Source organism: Armigeres subalbatus, chromosome 3 (genome assembly GCF_024139115.2).
Source record: "Armigeres subalbatus isolate Guangzhou_Male chromosome 3, GZ_Asu_2, whole genome shotgun sequence".
Taxonomy (NCBI): domain Eukaryota; kingdom Metazoa; phylum Arthropoda; class Insecta; order Diptera; family Culicidae; genus Armigeres; species Armigeres subalbatus.
The window spans coordinates 352,850,172-352,867,822 of NC_085141.1; the positions used below are offsets into that span (position 1 = coordinate 352,850,172).

The following is a 17,651-nucleotide window of genomic DNA, read 5'->3' on the forward strand; positions in this document are numbered from 1 at the left end:
GGCGCTCAATGTTCAGGACGACTGGAAGCGATTGGCCCAGGATCGAGTCCAGTGGAGAATGATACTCCATTCGGCGTAGATTCATCTAAGAGCTGTAGCCCATCAAGTATCAAGTAAGAAAATAATACCTTTGTACCCTGTGAGCCTGTATGGACATAAACAATTCCATATCAGGTGTAGTTTACCTGGAAGACCAAACGATCTTAACTCCAAAAGAATTTGGAGAACCTAGAACATCTGTAGGAACACTTACTGTAGCATGCCTGTTCACATTTCTGAGATTGTTCAAAGCTTAATTCTCGAAAAACCAGAATTAAAATCAGTCGAAAAATGACGAAAATACTAAGTTAGGCAATTATTGATCACCCCTCAAAGTGATATGCCTCTTTGCTTGAACATCTCAGATTTTCCATACAAACTTGCGTTTTGGATTTTAAAGCCGTGTTCCAAATTTTTTTCAAAAATTCTTTCACCAGGGGTCACTAGAGACCCCAAACGTCTGTTAATTTTTGGTTTCATCTTGAAGCGAGAAAATTTTCATAATTTTTTGAGCAGTGTTGTTGACGACGCACACGTGGACCGCACTCTCGGGAATGATTCACGGGAATTCGCTTAGGAATCTTACTTTCGACCGTTGACTGGTGACTTCACTCCTTTTCCGTTTGACTACCTTTACAGGCGGGTCTTATCGCACGCTCGAGCTCTTGATGACCGTTATACGAAATGACGACGCCACACGTATTCCAGTCGAGCATGAGCATGAGCATGATTGACCGCCCACGGTTGCTACTCCGTTATTGCCAGGTCAGCTGTAATTACACAGAGAACCAACAGATGAAGTTTGGGACTAACATCATCTTCAATGTGTAAGAACTGGTGACCCAAAAATAAGCAATACCAGCGCCGGCCGTGTCCGAATGCAGGTCAATTGAGGAATAGGTAGGATAATGTTGACATGATTCTCGCTTTGATAGAAGCCGACGAGTCATCTGCACTTCCACGAGAAATCACTGGGATGTTGGATATATGGGGTAGGAATTGTGGCAGGGTTCGTTTTGGTAAACGGTATGCCGTGTATGCGTGTAGTTTGATTGATTTTAATACATTCGAACGAACACTAATTATTTTAAATATCTACCGCACTAAGCAGAACCATTTTTTTTTATGACCGGCCGATCGTTCTGCTTATTGAAGAAAACACGACCGGAATCGATACAAATCTATACTTCCTGATTAGGTTACACAAAGCAGAACAAAATTTCGATGACCGGCCGATCGTTCTGCGTACTGAAAAAACACGATCGCACTCGATACAAATTTTTACTTTCTCGCATTCGTCAGCATATTTCTGAAATAGGAAATAGAAACACGATCGCACTCGAACTTTTAATTTCTGATTAATTTGCTCACCCGCACAAAGCAGAACAAAATTTCGATGACCGGCTGATCGTTCTGCTTATTAAAGAAAACACGACCGGACACAATACAAATGTTTACCTTGTGATTAATTTACTCCCTCGCACAAAGTAGAACAAAACTTTGATGCCCAGCCGATCGTTCTGCTTACTGAAAAAACACGACCGCACTCGATACAAATTTTTACTTTCTCGCATTCGTCAGCATATTTCTGAAATAGGATTAATGATAATTGTTTTATTTCTAGACCAACATTCGAAAAGGGCGCAACAGCCAAAACTCCCTCCGATTCCTCGCATGAATATACAGCTATATATTATCAGTTCAGCAGAAAACCGAACTAGCCGCCAGCGAAGTTGGATTCCTCCCACAATCCACACGCCAAACCCAACCTCGGAAGTGGAGCGCTGTATAGCGCATCACCAAATGAAAACAGCGCACCACTTCCGAAGCCAGGTCCAGCGTACGGACTGTGAGAAAAATCCAACCCCGCCAATCGCCCACCTCGGCCCCCTACCGAACTGACAATACGTGTACGAAGAATCAGCAGGAACAAACCCCGGCTGCTACGCCCCCTCCAAATGTTAGTCTAGATTTAAAGTTGACTTTGTTGTATAATATTGTGCCAGATCCAGCATATAATGTGTCTAAAAGATATTAATTGAGGGAATATTTTTCATTTCAATACCTGCATTTCCAAACTCTCTTATTAGGTATAAAGAATATAGAAAACTAAATAAAGACATAAGAATACAAAAAAATAATAAATATGTACGAAAATGTGGAGGTATGAAAAGACAGAATTACGAGAATATGAAAATACAAAAATAAGAAAATAATGAAATACCGTTTTGACTCAAATCCCGAACATGACTTACACTCCGAACACTGGCGTTTTAGCGCCCTAAAACTAAAACTTTTCGACTTCCTGTGGAGAAAATTAAACGAATTAGGCCAAGATTTAGGCCAAAATAGCGATTTAAAAGCGAATTTTCGGAATATAAAATTTACATTTTCTTAATTTTGCACTCATCCTAAATGTTTAACGCATATTCATTATCACGTGATATTTCACGATCACGTTGCAAAGATTTTGGTGGCAAATCTAAGTCAAACGATTAGAAATACGAGCAAAAAAAATCGTGTAAAAACAGAATCCCGTGTACAACATTATACCACAAACAATCACACTATTGAAAACCGCTGGGGTTAGGAAATTGATCTGTTTCGCAGCCTTTTTAATACTTAAACAACATCTTTTCAGCAAGTATCTGGATTCCATAATGTCCATAATTTTCGTTCTTTATTTGATGGTCTTTGCCTTCGTATTAAAAACGCAATAGGAAGAGACAAACCTTATTTTAGTTATCCTACCCTACCAAGCTAGAATTGAAAAAAATGGCAGTGCTTCCAATTTGGCTGCGGATGATCTTCACCTCCGATGCCGATAACGCTGGCCATTTCTCCAACTGAGCAGAGAGTCAGCATTATGTACGGCTGCAGCAGCACTGTCAGCGGTTACCGCAAAGATCAATGTTAATATTCTCGGCACCCTTCACACTGTATCATATACAAATTTGGAGGCTGTCATAATGAGGGGGATGAGCAATTCCTTTATAAGCAGTACATTTATCTAGGGAGTTGGCAATTCCCCTCTCCCAACCCACATACTTTCAATTGAATGCCCTTGATATCGCCAACATTTAAGTAGTTTATAATAATTGCAGATGTTTTACTTACTGTTTTACAATAATACTTTCAAAAGATAATAAAGGTACATGGATAGATCTCACCAGGAATTTCCAGAATCTTCAGAATTTTCCGCATTTTGACGGCAAGTTTTTTTTCGCTACAATGCATAATCTTTCTGTTCACCCAACACTATGTCAACAGATAACATAAAAACACCTAGAAAACTATCCTTAACATCACAAATTCTGCACAGATGCATCAAAACGTTACGACCAGCCGAATAATATTATTTCGCTGATGATACGCAGATGCAAAATTTTGACACGATTTTTTTTGCAACCTCTCGTGGCGCTTACTACGATCGAACCTCTCCTGCTAGGGTGAGTCTGGTTGGTCAATCAACGCCACACGTATTCCAGTCGAATACACAAACTCCAGCCCGTACCAAAAAGCGCAAAGCGCTGGAAAAGTTCAACGTAAAATCGTTTAATTAACAATTCAACATTTAAAGTTATAATTCGTTATACCGTATACGTTTTGGATTTTAAAGCCGTGATCCATTTTTTTTTTCAAAAATTCTTTCACCAGGGGTCACTAGAGACCCCGAACCTCAGTTAATTTTTGGTTTCATCTTGAAGCGAGAAAACTTTCATAATTCTTTGAGCAGTGTTGTTGACGACGCACACGTGGACCGCACTCTCGGGAATGATTCACGGGAATTCGCTTAGGAATCTTACTTTCGACGGTTGACTGGCGACTTCACTCATTTTCCGTTTGACTACCTTTACAGGCGGGTCTTATCGCACGCTCGAGCTCTTGATGACCGTTATACGAAATGACGACGCCACACGTATTCCAGTCGAATACACAAACTCCAGCCCGTACCAAAAACCGGATTGAGGACACACTAATGATGGGGACATTGCAAAATCCTGGGTTGATCTGGTAGATACCGTGGGCTGAACTCGAGAATGTTTTGGACTGGAATATTGGGTATAAGCCGATGATGAGGACATTGTAAAAGTCTTGGTTGATCTGGTAGATACCGTGGGATGAACTCGATAACGTTTTGGGGAACCTTGAGCATCACGTATTTCTGAAAATTGATCACTGGCTTAACGATGAAGATGACTTAACCTCATAGTGTGTCAAAATTATCAAACAATGCGGTATAGGACTCAAATATTTCAGATCCTTTTTCATGCTATCAGAAGCGAAATCTTCCCAAGGTTTCGGATATCTGGGTCTTCAGGGTATAGTCATACTTGACCTCCGATATTTTTTCTGTAAATCCAATGATGAACAACTTTGCTCAAGAAAGCGAGGACCTTGCTCTCTTCTGTGATTTTACACAGCCAATCTAAAACGCTGGGCATAAAAAAAAATCAAAATTTACTTAGTATTTCTGGCTTTGTACAAGGAATATAATTAATATATCAGTAAACTGCTTCCGTTGCAGTAAAATCCCATGTTTATATAAAACATGGTACTTTAAATATATCGCTAAAACGATTACTATCGACACTTCACGATGCTAAAGTTTCACCTGGCGTGAAAATCGCCACCAGTGTGAAGCAGTGCAGATAAAAACGCCAGCCATCGTTATCAGTGCACAGTGCGGTTGCAGCAGTGGTGTGATAAATATTGCATTATTAGTTTTTCGATGCAGTTTTTTTTTCTTCTGATTCCGCCCTACACCTCGCGCTCACAGCAAGGGTACATGAAATTACTTATTGATAGGCCGATTGATAGCTTCGCAGTGCTCCCGCTGATAAGAAAAGCCGTAGTCGCCGACCAGCGACGGAGGGAACTTCGCCGAGGGGAAAATGCATCACTGTTTGCGCTTTAAATTTTCCATCGTTTTGCTTGTTTCATGGAAATAAAAACTATCCGCGTGCTATCTTATCGCTTATTTTGCACCAAACAACGATTTTGCTATCTGCAAATCGGTGCAAGGTTTCAGCTATTTGTCCTTCGGTTGAATGGTAAATAGCGTCAAATTATATTTTTATTGAATGTTGAGAGCAAACTTTCTGTAATTTCTATAGTTCTTGATTACTAAAGGGGATTTTCGCACTCCGAAAATTTTTCAAGCTTTATACAAACATTTACTTCCAATATTTTCGAAAAATCTAACTCAGAATTTTTGGGATTATCTTAGAATATAGATGGAATTCTTGAAGTGTGTTCTAAGAGATAAAAGTAAACTGTTCAGCGAAACCCTGTTATCATTTGGAATGTTAATATGGAAACTTCATTATGAAATTATAGAAAGATGGAAACTCACACAATCTACGCTTTAGTATAGCGATTTTTATCGTTTCATTCCGTATTGCAGGATATGATTTTACGATCTAAAAAACTCACGCTTCACGTAGTTTTGCAGAGGTGTTTCCGGAAGGTGGCCATATTGATTTATCATCGTTGCAACAAAATTGTGACTTAATTGGCATTTTCCAAAAATATTCAACATGTTATCGATGAAGGTATGTGCTCAAATAAATAAGCCAAACGTTTTGCACACAGACACACACATACATCATCTAAAATCATCAAACTAAGTCGATTGGCATAATGGGTTTCAGAGCGTTCTATAAAAAGTTAGTTTATTTGTAAGTTAGCTCTAGAATCATAGCATTTTTTGCTGTAGTCAACTCAATTTTGACCAAAATGTCACTTACACCACTCTGCTTCGAACTCAATTCGAACAATTTTCGATAGAGTGTAAATATAAATCCGCGATTTTTGCGACAACATTTCGAGGAACCGCGATTTTCACGACTGGATGAACAAATCCGCGAAAATCGCGAAATCCGCGGCTGTTGTAACAACCCTGTATGTTTCTTGTGTGGCAATCACAATGGGTACCCCTAAACCCAGGAACCGATAATGTTTCTCATCCGAAAATTACGTCAAGTCATATGGCCGAACGGATCGAAAAATCGAAAAAAAAAAAGTAATGAAATATTCTTACTTCACGAAAAAAAATGGAAAGTCGGGTCACAAATGAGGAGTGAAAAGGGGCTGTCCATAAACCACGTAGACTCTTGAGGAGGGGAGGGGGTTCGAAAAGTCTACGTTAGTCTACGAAGGGGGACGGCGTAGATCAAATGTCTACGTAGACTATAAAAACTTTCGAAAAAATTCAAAATTTTCACTTGGATTTTAATGCAAATTCTACTACAATGTCTTTTGATTTCCGGCAGGAACGTCTTTGGAAACTATATACAAGTGATTCTTTAGAATTTTTATGGAAAACTATGTAGCATTTCAACGGATTTTTTTAATTTACAAAGGAAGCAGAGGAATTTGCCGAAATTTCCACAAAAAACAGAATTCCTACTGGAGATTTTCTGGGAAATCCCCGGGAAATTTCTTTCAATTTCGGAAATTCTTCGGAATTTTCGCGAGGAATTCTTTGGACATGCAATTTTGTGGGAAAGCCTTTATAATTTTCATGAATATTTATTCGAAATTTTTACGAGAAATTCACCAAAATAACCACTGAAAACTCTTCATAATTTTCACCGCAAATTATACGGAAAAGTCTTTGGAATGTCCGAATTTGCAAGAACGTATGAAACCATTCTATAATTTCGGGGGAAACATCTCGGAATGCTCATTTAAACTTAAAATTACCTCGGGAAATAATTTTTGATTGCCACAGAAATTTACTCGGAGTATTAACGGGCATACTTTTGAAATTTAAAAGGAAATTCTTGGGATTTCAACGGATAATTCTTCAACGGGATATAATTCTTAAGAAAAGCTTAGGAATTTTCACGGAGAGTTCTTTGAAGTACTATCGGGAAGCTTTAAAGGTTATCAATCGGGAAATTTTACGAAATTTCCACGAAAAACTTATTGGAATGTAGACTCGAAACATTCTCGGAATTTTAACTCGAAATTCTGAAAATTCTTCTATTTTTTTTTACAAATTTCAACCGGCGTGGAGAATTATATGTCAGATGTGTAACAGATTTTAAACAGTGGCGTACCTATGCGAAAGTGTTGGTAGCAGTGGCGCACACCTTTACGAGGAATCGAATCCAACCGAAATTAAATAAATTAACTTCGAGAGTTGATTTCAAGAGTTGTGACAAAAGATATTTAAGTTACAAGATAAAGAATTTCGCTGTCGTCACCGTCTGGAACATCTTTTGATGGCGAGGATAGAGTGCTAAATCTCAATGTCTTTTGACGAAAATTGAGTAAAATTTCCATGGGATAGAAAGAGAGAGCAATACAATTTTACTGAGTCACTGAGTAGTTGAAAGTTAGCGTGTTGTTTTGATGGATTTTGTTCAGTTTGATTGTTATGTTTAAAAATCGAATTTTATTTTGTGAAATTTGGAAAAGTCTACGTAGACTTCAAGGGGGGAGGGGAGGGGTTTCGGAAAAGTCTACGAAAGTCTACTAGGGAGAGGGGTTTGAAAATGTAAAATTTCGGTCTATGTGGTTTGTAAAAAGTAAGAGATGAGAAATGTGAAATTAGAAATGAAAGGCATCAAGTGAGAAGTGAGAAGTTCGAAATAAGAACTTGTGCCTTCAGCGTGTGTTTATAGATTCACATCTTAGCGTGTGAAACGGCGAGAAGCAATCCATGATTCTGCACTGCCTCTTTTGGTCAGATCTTCGCTTAGTGCACATGCATCCACGATGCATCCACGTTCCGGCCATTTGGGGCCACACATTTTGGCGATCCTGCCAGTCTACTTTTTGGATCCTGTCGCTGATTTCATGAGGTGAGTTGAATTCAAGTGGTTAAATTGTGAAGAGTGATATATTTTAGTTTGCAAAATCACAAGACGCGTCTCGAAGACCGTCGGAAAATGGTTTGTGGTTTGCAAAATCACATGGCGTCTCGAAGACCGTGGTTTGCAAAATCAGAAGACGCGTCTTGAAGACCGTCCGAAACTGGTTTGTGCTTTGCGAAATCACAATGCGCGTCTGAAGACCGATGGAAATGGTGTGTGATTAAGAAACCTGCGTGCCTGAAAGGTGTCCGAAAAATGTATTGCAGTATGCAGTTCGTGAAACTACAAGGTGCGTATGGATTACCAACGGGAAATGGTTTACGATCTATAAAATCTCAATATCCTATATAGAACATTGATTTTTGTTAAAACAAATTTAGATTTCATGTAGCCACTTGGCGGCGTTAGTGTACATAAAACTACCAATTGAGCTAGTATTTCTCGGGTACTTACTCAAAAGGACGTATGTTATTTTGTAAACAAAGAATCAAACGTTGATTTCTCCCATCTGATGCACTCCCACGCAAACCATCACCACAGAGAGGTAGGGGAAGCCTCGGGCTACCTGTTCGTGGTGATTGTTTGCGTGAGAGTGCTATCAAATTGGATAAATCGATGTATGAATTTTTGTTTGGAAAATTACATACTTCCTTTTGAATATATACCCGAGATTTAACGAAATCTGAGAGAAATATATAAATATTCTATACTGCACTGTTCGAAACTGTTGGGAAAGCCAAATATATTATCTTGGGGGCCCTCCTTAGCCGTGCGGTAAGACGCGCGGCTACAAAGCAAGACCATGCTGAGGGTGGCTGGGTTGGATTCCCGGTGCCGGTCTAGGCAATTTTCGGCTTGGAAATTGTCTCGACTTCCCTGGGCATAAAAGTATCATCGTGTTAGCCTCATGATATACGAATGCAAAATGGTAACTTGGCTTAGAAACCTCGCAGTTAATAACTGTGGAAGTGCTTAATGAACACTAAGCTGCGAGGCGGCTTTGTCCCAGTGTGGGGATGTCATGCCAATAAGAAGAAGAAGAAGAAATTTATCTTGGAATGTACTGACTTAGTAGCCATAGCGGGATTACCCGTAGGATCAGATATATTGGAATTTTCATAAGGTTGTCGGATTTGACAAAGCTATTCGGAAGGTCGAATTTATTATGCGTCTCTCTTTTGGGTATAATATCTCAGATTTTGCTCGGATGGTCAACATCAATATGCTGAAGTTCGAATTGATGTACACCATCAATGTATAATACACGAAAGTAAAAATTGGATTTGGAATGGATTTAAATTGGATCTGGATTGGATATGAATAGGATTTGGACTGGGTTTAGATTGGATTTGAATTGTATTTGGAATGTTTTTGGAACTTCATTGTATTTGCTAAAATTTCGGATAACAAAAGAAAGCCATTGGCTTCGTAAATTTGTTGTTCTCCAATCATCCATTCATTACATAGATCCTAATTGTAAAGCTTGTGTAGATTTGTGGCACGGAGTAGAAACGAAAGTATGAATCACGTTTCATCCTTCGCGACCCACATTTTGGGAACCCATGTTCTAAATCATTGTTCTGGTATTAAAACCATGATGTTGAGACAAGTTCATTTTGGTGTGCAGTTTTCAATTGAGTTACCGGTTGCATTCTTTCTCCATCTTTCATTCGCCCTTTATCCTTCTTCCTTCTAACTTTTTCCTTCTTCAATCCCTTTTCTGCATTCTTCTTTCTTTATTCTACTTTCTTCATTCTTCCTTTTGCTTTCTTACTTCTTCATGCATCCTGCATCCTTCATCCTACTTACTTCTTCGTTCCCCTCATTTCCTAATTTCTTCTTTTCCACCTCACCTCCACCTTTTTACAGAAGCCACTTCAATTCGTCGATCTGAGTTGTTTGGTATACAGTGTTAATCCGATTTTGTCTACCCGACTACACCACCAAATTTTGAAAATGTTAGTGGTTCTTTTTATTTTCGGAAATAATACCGAAAACAACAATGATTTTCATGAAATAACTTTCACTGCCTGTAGTTTATTATGTATAATTTCTGAGTATCTAACTAAGCCTTTTTGACAAGAAATAGCCGGTACCGTTCACGCATTTTGCCTTTCCAGGGCATAAAGTGATTCATATTTGTGAAACTGATTAAACAATTTGAAATATTTTAGAAAAATTTACCAGGGGGTTATTAAATCAGGAAATTACTGTATATAATTTTTATCTATCTAATTCAGTGGTGCTCAGCATTTTCGGCGTTTTTCCTATTAATTTGCTTGTCACACAATTAAAAAGCGGCTTCTTCCAACAAGTTAGTACTTGGACGAAAGCTTCCAAACATACCTATCAGCTGAGGGCATTAATACGAATATTGGTCTTGAAATCACTCTGTACGACTTGATCAAAGTGAAATTACACTGTGGCCCGCGGGCCGCACCTTTATTTTACTTTAATCGTTCCGTACGAAGTGAATTTAACACCAATATCCAGCAGATAGATATATTTGAAAGCTTTCGACCAAGTGGTAATTTGTATGGTCAAAGCTCATTTTCATTGTGTGAGAAGCAAATTGAGGAAAAAAACGCCCGAAGTGCTGAGCACCACTGATCTAATTGAAAGCTTCAAATATGGATCGCTAAAGCATCCAAATGATCCATGCTTTTATGGGCGACTTAGCGACACCTATTTGTCATATCCGAAAAGATCAACAGCTTTTTCTTCAGTTATAGCAATCACGACTAGGTAATCACCGCTTTCAGTTGAACCGTTTCGCCATCGGTCAAGTCGAACTTCAAAGCTTCAATCACATGTGCATTTTTTTCAATAAATTCATTGTGTTTTATGTCTTGGAGTTTGGTTCTGGTAAAAGCAATTTGGAAATTTTCTTATTTGTTAGACTTAAAGTAATGTTACACTACTCGCTGGAAAATGAACACGACAAATGTGCATTCCGCATAGATTTTGGATTGAAAAAATTATAAAAATGTTTGTAACGCTGCATAAATTGATTCAACTTTGAAAAAATCAAAATGAAAAATGCAGCGTCCTGCGAAACGCGGGACGTGTGGTCACTTTACCTTAAAGAGCACATGTGTATAGAAAGTTGAAAATTTCAATTATCAAAATTTAAAATTATTTAATAATAGTGTAAAAAAAACTAGCAAGACCATACAATCTAGGTCTAGGCAATTTTCGGTTTGGAAATCGTCTGGATTTCCTTGACATAAAAGTATCATCGTGCTAGCCTCATGATACAACTAGGGGAGAACGGTCCAAAATGCACCCCTGGGGCAAAATGGCCTCACTCATAAAATCACTCATATAATTTGTTGTAGTACATTTATGAACGAATATTACCATTACACTTCATAATTAGTTATCCATCATTGAGCTCCATTGGAAAAATTTAGCAAAATCCCTTTATATTCACTTAAATTTAACGATTTGTTATTCTTCCGCCACATCCGTAAGATTGCAGTTCAATCCATTAGGAAAAAACAAACAACCATGCGTTCACCATCATTTTGCATGCAATTGAGTCATTTTAGACCACCATTCGGGCGTTTTGCCCCAGGCCTACCCGGATGAAAAATTACAGTAACTTGTATGACATAAACGATTGAAATACAATAGATTGTGTGGCAAACAATACAAACTATTGTACGCTTATTGTAAAATGTTCACGGTTGTAAAAGATCTTTATTGTACGTCCATTAACATAACAATATATTTAAATGTTACCGATACATTCTATTATATTTTTATTCTTCGCTTATGTTTAGTATTGCTCATCCAAAAACTAAACAAATTTTAAAAGTATTCGGTTTGGATGATCTGGAAATCCGTCTAATATAATTGTATTAATATAATTTTGGAATATTTCATGGATTTATTATATTGATGAAATAACAATTGAAAACAATAAAATTACAATAGATTATTAAATGAATAAAAATGTTATACCGATTCTCAAGTATATATTTTCATATTGCAAGGCTAGAAATGTAACGCAATAAAAAATTTAATTCAAAAAAATGAAAGGGAACAAAAACTTTTGCTTATTATTTTACTCGGAGAATGACTGAATTCATTTTAGCGTGTACAGTTTTGTTTATAATTAGTGAAGAGATAAAAATAATGAAACTGTATGGTGCAGAAAGTGTCTTTTTCATTACAGTTTCTGCTGCTGGGCAAGCGGTATATCACTATACGGCTTCTGTACCGTGGTAAGTATTCAAAGTGTTAGAGCGCGTTAGAGCATCATTACTGGGTGCGAGTATTTTGAGCACCCTCATTGTGCTGTCATTTTAGATTAGTCACTCTTTTTCGCATCGGTCACTATTTTCGGTTATCTTTTTGGTAGCTGCATTCCGTACCGGTGACGTTCGACGTTTGATAGTTTTTTTTTCGGAGACGAGCCAGCCTCGGGCTGAAAGTCTCTTTAATAAAGACACAAAAAAAATCTTATACTACATACAAAAGTTCAATGTACATAATGAACGCAGTGGTTCATCCCGAACAAAAAATAAATAAAAATTTTATCATCATAATACCTGATGACATACCTGGTAACATGTATCCTTGTTCCTTTACAGAAATGAAGCTTATGATAAATATTTAAAATACTGCTGCTTGCTGTTCACTGATTCAAGATCGTTCAGTGGCTACCATTGGCCAATCTCACCAACGGGATATAATAAGAACTGAAGCAGGTAATTTTTCTTTTCTTCTCGACGTACTTCTAATAAAACTGACATTCTTTAATAATTTACATTTTTCACAGGTTTATGCACCCGTAGCCAAGTAAGCAATGCGAGTTAAAATTAGTTAAAATCAAGTTTTAACTGAATAAAAATTAATTTGAAAATAAAAAAAACGTAAAACAACTAATTGTATCGTATTTTTATTGTAATATTGGAGTATAATGTATTCTAAATCCTGTTGTATCTCTATTGTAAAACAATAGAAACAGTAATTTAAAACATTTGAAACACAATGTTTTCTATTGTTTTGTCGCTCGAAATCATCCCATTGAAGAACCATAAAATCAATTGTTTTGCTCCGAATTTTGTATGGAAAATTTTCGATTTTTTTATTGTAAAGATACATAACAACCCCCCTTTTTAATTGTAAAAGTCCCATTTACCATTCATTTTATCGTGGAAAACCATTATTTCTCATGTGATTTTATTGTCAAAATTCCATTATATTCAATTGTAAAAATAATGTTTTAAATGGTGTTGTAACAATAAAATTTATGATATTTTAATGATATTTTTTATCCGGGTATTTTTAAAACATTTTTTGAATGCGTTAGAAAGTCATGAAAACCTTATTGTTTTGAATAGGAGATCATTGTGAAATGTAGCTGGGTTTGTAAATTTGGCACCTATACGTTGAAATGGTTGGGTATTTTTGTTTACAGGGGCGAAAACATCGAAAAAGCTTAAGGGGTGCATTTTGAACCGTTCTCCCTATTAACTGCGAGGTTTCTAAGCAATGGTACCATTTTTGCATTCGTATTAAGTGAATATAAAGCTAAATTTTTCCAATGGAGCTCAATGATGGATAACTAATTATGAAGTGTAATGGTAATATTCGTTCATAAATGTACTACAACAAATTATATGAGTGATTTTATGAGTGAGGCCATTTTGCCCCAGGGGTGCATTTTGGACCGTTCTCCCCTAACTGTGTAAGTGCTGAATGAACACTAAGCTGTGAGGCGGCATTGTTCTAGTGGGGGATGCAGTGCCATAGCCAGAAAATCAGCCTCGCTCGGGAAAGGGGGGTTTTCTGAACATTTTACTTTTCGAAAAAAAAATTTCTTCTCAAAATTTTTTTTTTCAAAGTTTGCATTAAAATTTCGGTGATGATGTACCGCTTGGTGCTTGAAATGATGTGATATCTATGCAATTAAAACTCTAATATTATCCAATTTTATTTTTGTTCATTTTGTATTAACTAATTATGTAAGTATATCTCTGTTTAATTTTTTCTTCTCTTTTTCCAACATTTTACGTTCCACTTTTAGGTTCATATATTTAAATAATAAATCAGAAATAAAACACTTATCCTAGAGGTCTTCACCGGGAGAATCAAGGGGAGAGAGAACAAACGACAGAACACTTCAATAAGTCCTCTCCGCTCAGTTCTAGCGTGTTTCTTTCGGTTTCGATCTAAAGCTTAAAATGTTTCCCTTCAGGTTCACTTCGTGTTCTTTTGAATATATTTACCCCTACATTGATTTAGTTGCAGTAGGTTATACGATATTAATTTTATTTCTAAACGAACAGCAGAGGAGTGGCGAGCGATTACGCTCAGTATCAGTAAATTCTTACGTTTTTTTCTACAGCAGTCGACTGAGCACATCTCGGCGGAATCGCGAATTTTTCAGATTTTTGAAAAATTTATTCTATTATCCCGTCAACTGATGAACTGGAAATCGGTGATTTATGGGATTTTGTTACTGTAATTTGTTATACATTTTTTTGCTTCGCTTTTCCATCGTTAGGTATACATACTTTTAAGAACTAAATTTGATTGGAATTAAACTAAAACTCTCACTTGTTGTTCGCACCCGGGCTGTGTCATAGGGGATCCTGTCTGGCACACTGCTACGTTAAATGGTGAAACGGAAACGTTAGACGACTTACCCTTACATTTACTCTGGCAGGTGTCATTTCTTTTTGATCCTCTGAGCTATCCATTCTAAGCCCTGGTAAAGTCTGAAAATTTGAGAGATTGGACGCTTTACTTCATCATACGTGAGTTGGGACTTAAACCTAGGCAATTGAAATACAGTCCAATTAAATGAAATAATCAATCAATCAAGAAATCAAGAACATTCATAAAAGGGCCAATTTATGAATTTCAATTCAAAGTACCGATATTTGTTTAAGCATTTGTATGTACATTCCGAGTACAGCATTGACATTGTGACTCATGCTACCATGGTCCTCCGGAATATCCGGAATGGGTTCGTTCACAAATTACGTAACGCTAAATTTGAAGATTTTGAACCTACACCCCCCCCCCCTCGTAACGCTTTTTATATGGAAGGTTTCATTTATTTGTATGAATCGTAACGCACGGTTTCGGTCACGGCGTTTCGTAATTTGTGAACAGCCTCAATATTTATATGAAAAAATGGTTATTTCGCAAACGATGGTCCATGTAAAGATTCAAACACTGTAACTGATGTACGCATAGTAACAACAAAAAATCCTTGTGTTTAGGGAACATCCGTAACGCAACGCAATTTAGAAGTTTTCATTTTTTGGGATCTCCCAGATTTCCAGGAGGACCATACAGTGGTTAGAGGTGTGCGCCGTCGCCGCCGACAGTTTATGGCAATCCCGTTGAAACTCCAGAGGATTTCTCGTGAAAAGGCTATTTTTCAAATTCTAGAAATTTCCCGGGTAAATTATAAAGAATTTCCTTTGGGATTCTCGAAGAATTACCTGCGTAAATTTCCAAGGATTTCCTGTTGAAATCTACAGATATTCACGTTGAAATCAAATGTTTTGACGGGGAAGGGCTGTTTGTTGTTTGGCCGAATATGTCATTAATCTGAAACTCGACTGCCCGAAATGGACATATGGCCGATAAGGTCGTTCGGCCGAACAGATCATTTGACAGAAAAGTCGTCTAATCGAAAAGGTCATTTAACCTAAAAGGCCTAAATGGTTGTTTGGTAGAAAAGGGCCATTTGGCCGAAATGAACATTTGGTGTTGTTTGCCCGAGCTGCCAAAACTGATTATTTTGCCGAAAAAGACGTTTGCTCTGACAGCTCATTTGTTCAAAAATGGCGTTTGGCTGAACGGGTCGACGTTTTTCGCCGTATAATCCGATCAGCCGTATAACATTTTCGGCCAAATTGCCCTTCCTGCTAAATTACCGTTTCGGTCAAATGGAATTCCTATTCAACCAAACGACCTTTTAGGGCATACGGCTTTTTCGGCCAAATGACTAGTTTGGTCGTACCGCCAAACCATTTTCCACACAACGGTTATCGGAAAAATGGAATTCGGCTAGATAGCTTTCGGCTTAACGTATTATTCGGCCATGTGGTATTCGGTCGAATGACTTTCAACCTTTCAATGGCCTTTTGAAAATCGTAGAATTTCCGAAGAATTACTTATAGACAACATAAGGAATTTCCCGTAGAAATCCAAAGTAATTCCGTAAAAATTCCAGATGAAATTCCGTTGAAAACAGTTTATGTGAAATTTTAAAAAATCACAATGAAATTCTGTTAAATTCAAAGCATGCATGCCCGGTGGCATGGGCAAACTCGTAAACAATTTCCCGTGAAAATTTCAAAGAAGTTCCCGTGAAAACTTTAGAGCAATTCCTGTTGAAAATCCGAAAAACTTGGAAGAATCTCTTGGGACAGCTCATTAGATTTTTCCAGGGATGTCTTCCGTTAAGGTGATTATAGAATGAAGCCCGTGGTGAATTTCAAATTCACCACACGTTTATCTACATACATTTAAAAAAAACCCCAAATCTGGCGTAATAGTCTTCGTACAGTGCCGAAACTCAAATTATGATTGTTCAGCATAACTAAGCAAACGATCTACCATTATTTTAGCCCCATACGCGTTATGGTTTTTTCATCTCGTGCTCTTGAAAAAAATATTGGAAAAGCACGTGGTTTACAAAATGGCCGATTTCTGGCTTCATTCTATAATCACCTTAATGTCTTAAAATATCCTAAAAAAAATCGCCAAACCATCACCGACCAAAATTATGACAAACGTTGCCGCTTCAGGCTTCTGAAATAAATGTTTTGAACATATTTTAGTTAGACATAAAAACAACTTCTCTATAAGAATAAAAAAGTTCCCATAAATATCGTCTGAATTCCTTTATTTTTAGTTTATCCAATCCAGCGTTGGTGTTACAAGGAAGTTGTAGAAAATTAATTAGAATTTAAGCTTTCCCTTCTTTTTTATCAACGATTTTATTGAAAAATTCAATAAGGAATTCATCTGGGTGTTGCTTCGATGAGATTTTCTATAGGAATTTAAAAATGAATCCCGCATTTTTTCCTGAAAAACTCAAACCGATTTTTTTTATTTTTCGATTTTTTTTTATTTTTCCTATTTCATGTAGTTTATGAACTCATCTAGAAGCATCTACATAATTTTCGTTGAAATATTCCTTCAAAAATTCATCCACTTGTTACATAAATTCTAAGGATATCAGAGGATATTTTTTTCGATTTGTCGTCAAAAGTTTTTCCAAAACTTCCTACACAGAGTTTCCGACAAAGGCGCTCCCAAAAGCTCCTGTTTATTAGCAATTTGCACAACAACGGGAACTTCACTAGAAATCCTGTCATCAAAAATAATGAAATAAACTTTCAGGACTTTACCAAAACTGGCCAGAGTGGCATCTCAATTCTCATTTTTAAATTCTCAGTTCTCCCGCCTCATGTTTCAACTTTTAACTGAGGTGTATTGACGGACTTAATTTTCAATGAATGGTCCAATCAATATTAAACGCACATCTCTACAGAATAAATCTTCTCGATAGCAACTTAGTTTGGTTCTTCTCAGAAAATGACACCTCCAGAGTGTAACTATTGAGACCAGTGTAGGTCAGTTGGATTCAATATAAATAAAGAATAAAGAATACCCTTGTGGCCCGAGGTGAACAACCCTTCAGGGAAGTACGCGGTGTTTCGGGAGATCGTGATGTAGTCTAAAAAGACAGGAGCACCGTCTTCGACCAGAGGTCCTACAGAGTGAACACTTAAGACCTAGCATGAGACA

At 37.2% G+C, this 17,651-nt stretch overlaps 1 protein-coding gene and 1 long non-coding RNA gene across 9 annotated transcripts in view; one reads left to right on the forward strand and one right to left on the reverse strand.

Annotated features, from left to right (window-relative positions):
* The first annotated feature begins 12,021 nt into the window (after positions 1–12,021).
* LOC134223218 (uncharacterized) lies at positions 12,022–12,726 on the forward strand. Its single transcript, XR_009982483.1, has 3 exons — positions 12,022–12,094; positions 12,464–12,580; positions 12,652–12,726. It is a non-coding gene; the product is annotated as an uncharacterized LOC134223218 (long non-coding RNA).
* A 1,078-nt stretch (positions 12,727–13,804) lies between these two features.
* The window catches only part of LOC134226078 (ADP-ribosylation factor-like protein 5B), a 37,758-nt gene continuing 33,911 nt past the window's right edge, over positions 13,805–17,651 (reverse strand). For all 8 annotated transcript variants that reach the window (XM_062706615.1, XM_062706611.1, XM_062706614.1 and 5 more), the window contains exon 7: positions 13,805–14,596. In XM_062706615.1, coding sequence (XP_062562599.1) covers positions 14,548–14,596 — 49 coding nt within the window. In that variant the 3' untranslated portion in view covers positions 13,805–14,547. The remainder of the gene's footprint in view (positions 14,597–17,651) is intronic.